General features: G+C 35.8%; 1 protein-coding gene across 1 annotated transcript; it reads right to left on the bottom strand.

Annotated features, from left to right (window-relative positions):
• Positions 1-1,632: 1,632 nt before the first annotated feature.
• Positions 1,633-3,751, bottom strand: odam (odontogenic, ameloblast associated). Its single transcript, XM_035659911.1, has 9 exons — positions 3,692-3,751; positions 3,562-3,597; positions 3,408-3,455; positions 3,043-3,291; positions 2,890-2,946; positions 2,676-2,798; positions 2,002-2,034; positions 1,805-1,867; positions 1,633-1,668 (listed from the first exon to the last, which is right to left on the bottom strand). The coding sequence occupies exons 1-9, from the start codon at positions 3,749-3,751 to the stop codon at positions 1,633-1,635; spliced, it is 705 nt and encodes a 234-aa protein (XP_035515804.1).
• Between the last annotated feature and the right edge of the window lie 2,351 nt (positions 3,752-6,102).

Consider the following 6,102-nt stretch of genomic DNA (forward strand, 5'->3'; position numbering starts at 1 on the left):
TAATACACTTTTGTCAGAACAGTTGAAAAAACTGTGTTTTTTTTTTTCAGGTTGACAATGTGACATTTCAGGTAATATCATAAGTAAAAAAATAAAATAAAGTATAAAAATACCGTTTGATATGACAGGCTTCACTGAATATTACAAACATGTTGCTTTCATCCATATAGAACGTCACTGGTGTAACCCTAAAGGAGGTAAACAATATGATGAAAGTTTTCACTTTTATTGAGGAACTATTAACTTTATGTTGTAAATTACACCATCTAATGAAATGTTATGATTCCACTGACCCTTGGTGTGAAAATCTTGCAGGGGGAGAACGTATTCCTGATGCCAATGGTAGGTGACTTGAAGAATCAATAAAGTTGTATCACAGTTAAAGAAAGACTATAAAGATCAATGAATTCTAATGACTGACAATCAATCCGTAGCATGTCGGAAGAGGACATCATCATTATCATCATAGGGTATAAAAATAAATTAATAACTCTTCATAGCCATTATTACAGTATTACTCAGCTATTGGATTTTTACTGTTACTTGTTTTACAGGGAGGGAAACATGGTCCTCCAGAGAATGGGGTATATTGGCTTTAATTTGAGTCTGTATTTTCTACTTTCTACTACTTTTCTATTTTGCTTAGTTTGATCTTTGTTTTTCTTTATTTTAATTGCAGCAATATGTGAAGCTCATCTACAACGCCACCGAGCCGGTAATCTCCTCGGCCCACTACAGAATAAAAATGATGCCTGTTTACTGTATGTTGTATATTGTCTTAATAATAATCATAATTCCTCTTTTTCCATTTCAAGAACCAAGTCTCAGTGGAGTATGGGGTTTTGAAACCTGTAAGTACAGACAGTTTGTAAGCACCATGTATTTGTCTAAATTGATTTTCTATATATTTGTCATTAACATCTAAAATCCCTGCCTTCCATCTCCAGTCTCATGGAACCTTTACCAAAGGCTCTTTGTTTGTATGTGCAGCTATTTCACAGCTAATAGCCAGTCAACAGAACTACTGTTTCCTTTCATATTGAACTGGGATATTATGCACATTGTGTGGTTAATTTGAACAACTTTCTCATTTTCAAGATGAGCGTCGGTGCGATTGTTGCAGACAATCCAGAAGAAGATTACTGACAAATGTAAAGGTGAGGGTGTTATTGCTGTGATACTGATTAAGTTTAATTTCCAGATCATCACTTTGCTGATTGCTGCTGACAAATCTTCTTATCTCATTCTTTCCCTCAGGAAGACACCGACAGCTACAAGTTTGATCAGCAAACTTTGAAGAAGATTATGGTTTTCTTTGCTGTGGTATATTCTGGCAAATGACTCATAATTCGGCATTTCCTGTAAAAGCATCATTTCTGTGCACCACAATAAAATTCTCAAACAAACGACTTTGGTTAAGTTTTTTATTTGACATTTTGTGAAAGCAACGAGCAGATTCCTGAAACAAGCAAGACCATTTCAGTGTAATATAAAAAGAATCAAGTACAAATAAATTGCATTTGGAAGACTTGCACACTCCAGTACATTTTGCAGAAGAATGAGCGACTGTGGCCAAACACACACAAAATTAATTTTTGCCTGAGCACCTTGTTGTTATTTCCCAAGTTACATCTAAGGCTCAAACAGGAAGGGGAAGTTGGAGTGACCCTGGAGAAACATGAAAAATAACAGTTTTAGAAAAATGTTGACTCAAATCCTGCACAATTAAATTAAATGGAACAGAAACCAAGGTTTTGTTTGTCTAAAAGCTTTAAAGGTTGAACGTCACTGTATAAAATCATACCTCATCAATCCCTGGGCCAGATGTGTCGCCACGAGGATCAGGAGGAATTGTAGTAGACTCTTTCTGTGTCCCCTGTGGCCATGTCTGACATAGATAAAAAAAAAAATTACAAAAACATAGCAGTAAGACTCAACTGGTGTACATTTGTCTCTTTCTTTGTTTTTTTGGTGAAATTATAAAAGAGGCTAGATACTTACTTTTTCTGTTTGCACCTTAGGCTGGGAAGCCTGCTAAAATTGGAATATATGAAGGGAAAATAGATTACAAAAACAGTCCTTGAGCATTAAATATATACACATATTAAGAATTGAACTATATATTTTATTTTTTGAGGATGAACCACTGATGCAGTCCTCAAACACAAAACCATGGATTTCAATAGAAACAAAAATATATGCAAATTAACTACACTTCTGTTGCAAGCATCATAACAAACAAGAACTAAAAATGAATTAACAATAGTGCTGAGCAATGAAACTTATAGATATTATAAATAAAAATAAATAAATAATAAATATAGATATTTTATAGTTACTTAACACCCATTGTACACCGAAATGGGGCTAAGGAGACATGATTTTCGCCACTTAACCAGAGAGACTGTTTGCGGTCAATATGGCAGACAGTCGACATTGCATCACAGTCACCGCACATGATTCGACATCTGCAGCTGTGTTATTATCATTAAGTTTTTAGTCATGATGACTGCTGCACATTGTTTAGTAAAATATGCAGCCAATATGCACTGAACACTCCTATGCTGGTCTCCACAAAGCAAATATTCATTTAGCCAGTGTTTTTTAAATAGAGGAATAGAATAAAATGTTTTGAAAAAACATTCAATTACTTCATGTCATTTTGCATGTCTCACCTGAAGAGGGAGCTGTGGTCTCTGTGTGGTTCTCTCCAGGGTTTGCTGACCATTGTTTGGCTGCAGCACTGCAGTATTCCTCTGCTGAGGATAGCCGTACGGAGGCATAAAGTAAGAGAATCCCTGTGGGTGATAGAACCAATTTAAATCTGCACTGAGAATTTAAATAAAGATATTGAGGTTTACCCGCTGGTCATTATGTTTTACTTCATACCTGCTGTCTGGGAAACTGAGGGAATCCATAAGACGGGTACTGGAAATGTGGAAACATCTAAAGGACATTTAAAACAATATTTAATTTCTCCATATGACTGTAAAGGGGGCTTGGAGCAGCTAAAGTGATAACAATAAGCAACTGAACAATTACCTGAACAGGGTTCTGGGCCTGTTGAGGGACATTAGCAGCGTTGGGGTCCTGTGGAGGCCCAAGCTGCTCTTGCTGGCCGTTGGGGATGAACATAGGCGTAAACTGGTTGCCCTGGCTGGGGAGAAACAGCTGGGGCCCCTGGGGACTGAAGGGACCGGCCATTTGAGGGTTTAAGTTCACCACCTGTGGAGTGAGCAGCACCTCAGGCTGCTGCTGCTGCAGCACATATTGGGGTAATATTGAAGATCCCTGGAGAAAAAGAGATCCAGTTCAGTTTACATATTTATCTTTTTACATATGTAAAACAAGTTTAACTGACAAAGAAATGCACATAATATTAGTGCTGATAAATGGACTTTCTGTACCTGTGTTTGTCCAAGAGCTGCAAGAGTTAGTCCATTCAGTCTCAGGATCTGAACACACAAAAAGGTTGTGTTAAATTTGGTAATATGTTTCTAAATGACAAGGGTTTTACATTTTGCAACCAACAAATATAAACATTTGAATAATTATATTTACTTCATTGCTGTTGCTTGCAAGAATTCCAATCTGCACCTGTGAAACAAACATTAAAGAATAACACTTTATCTCTGCTATTTTAGAAAATATGAAAAATATAAACTTTAACAAGACAGAGGTTTTAACTCACTGGAAGAGTAATGCTTGTCCTCAATAGACAGATCAACAGAAGGGTAGTCTGGAGCTTCATGATGTCTTACAGTCTGTAAAAACATGTTCAAAAAACTTTATGAATTCTTATACTTACCATGACAGAAATAAAACAGACCATGACAGAAACAAAGAGCATTACAAATTATTTTACCGTTTCTCTGGTGCTGCTTTCACTGCCTGTGTGCCCGCTTCACCTTGTTCATATCCCTTTTAAATGCTGTCCATGTGAGCTGTTAGTCCACTGCCAACCCATCCAGACAATGTGTGGTCAGTGTGACAGACATTTCTCACGTCCTCAGACTCAGACACTTACAACACAGAACAGGTAAGTATGTCATTAGGTATAAGTCATGTCTCTAAACACCATGACATGGTCTGTATCAAGCTGTTAACAAGTCTCTGAAGAAACTGAATTTAAAATTGTATGTGCTTTCTACTTACATTACATAGCAACTTTTCATAGACTGTTTTGCTTTTACAGGCCAGAACTCATTGACTCTCAGTTTAGAGGGCCAGTGTACACAATGCACTTCTTATATGTTCTCTTAAGTAAAGTTTATGTGCATGTGTTAAAGTGTAGTTCAGGGTGTAATTACAGATGTTGAAGACCGACAGGATTTTTGGCATGTCATGAGAAAAAAAAAGGAAAACAGGCGCGGGGAGCTTATAATCAGACATTTGTCACATGTTGTTCATCAGGCACTGACTAATGTTGGCATCTAATTGGTAAATCATGGGTATTAATTGTTGACTGAGTTGGGATTCATGTTGAGGATTCACAGCAAAAAACTTACACAAAAGTTACACCAGTTGTGTGTTTTTGTGAGTCTGGAGAAGTTGGGCTGATTGTGCACTTTTCATGTCTGTATGTTTTTTGTGTTCAGTTGTAACTTCTTTTTTGGGTTAAAATGTCAATTAAACTTGAGTTGAAACCTTCCCATGTTTTTTAACTTGAAATGTGAACAATATACTTTAAGAGTTACTGATATCATTAACAATGGCTCTATTCCATTCAATTGTCCCAGTGAGCTGTGACAGTTATTTACATCTTTGCTATTTCTACTGCGACATGTCAAAATGTATTTCATGAAGTACAACTTTGAGGTACTTGTTCTTTACTTGAGTATATTAATTTTTTGCAACCTAATACTTGTACCCCACTACATCTTAAAAATCACTTATCTTGGAATTTTATTTTTTCTGATAAACTGAAGGATGATGTGTACCTTTATGGGTTGAGAAAATGATCCAACTTTTTAAGTTAAATAAACTTAAAGCCCTCTTGGATCATAGGACCAGTGTGTAGGATTTAGTGGAATCTAGCGGTGAAGTTGCAAATAGCAACTAACTGAACACCGCTTACATCTGTATTTAATGACCTGGGAATAAATTGTGAAGTGTGTGGGAAATTACAGCAAAACTTGTAAATAATGCAAAAGCTCCTATCTAGAGCCAGTGTTTGGTTTGTCCATTCTGGCCTAATGTATGGTGGTCATGGCAGACACAGAAGGTGAAACACAATGGTTTCTATATTCAGACACTAATAAAACATGCCGATGAATATTACTTTCCATTTATGCCAGCATATCCTCCTAAATGTTACACACAGGACATTTAAAATATATTGTTGAAAACAAGGATGAGATACAAAGATACAAAGATATGCTCTTATATAATATGGTGCACTGATGTAGATTAAACTGTCCATCAGTATGAAATGTAGTTAAAATTAACTCAATGTTGAACATCTACTGTGAAATGCAATATACACATTAATTAAATAGTAATATAACTCCAAAACATCAGATGTAATAGGGAAACACTGACAGGGAACATTTTACTGCACAATAAGGACATTTAGTGTCGATACATTAAGAAAATGTATTTTACTGCTGCTATGTACTTTTATTTGTGTAAGATTTTAAATGCAGTACTTTTACTTGTAGTGGAGTTTTTTCACAGTGTGGTATTGCTACTTTCATTACGTAAAGGATCTGAATACTTCCTTTGCCACTGCCTATATGTGACAGATTTTTCAGGTCACCCCAGCACGGCACACGTCTACATCAGTTGTACATCCTCAGCTGGAAACAGGATTTCTAAATTAATTATCAATTATCCAGTTAACCTCTTTTATTCTATTTTTCATGAGAAATTGAGGTTTCATGTTGTTTAATCATGCCTGTTTTTAAACTCATTGTCCTTTAGATGGCAGCAAATATCCACTCCAAACTACAAACATGCTTCATTTACAGTTTATGGTGAGAATTAGTGGTGTAAAATCAGAGAAATTCAGCCAAAAAACTTTAAATCAAAGTATAATTTATTATTATTGGACAGTTAACATGTACAGTACATACATCAATTGTTTTCTATTCAGCTCCTTTC

The sequence above is a fragment of the Morone saxatilis genome, unplaced genomic scaffold (assembly GCF_004916995.1).
Source record: "Morone saxatilis isolate NCDOM2014 unplaced genomic scaffold, NCSU_SB_2.0 Contig17, whole genome shotgun sequence".
NCBI lineage: Eukaryota > Metazoa > Chordata > Actinopteri > Moronidae > Morone > Morone saxatilis.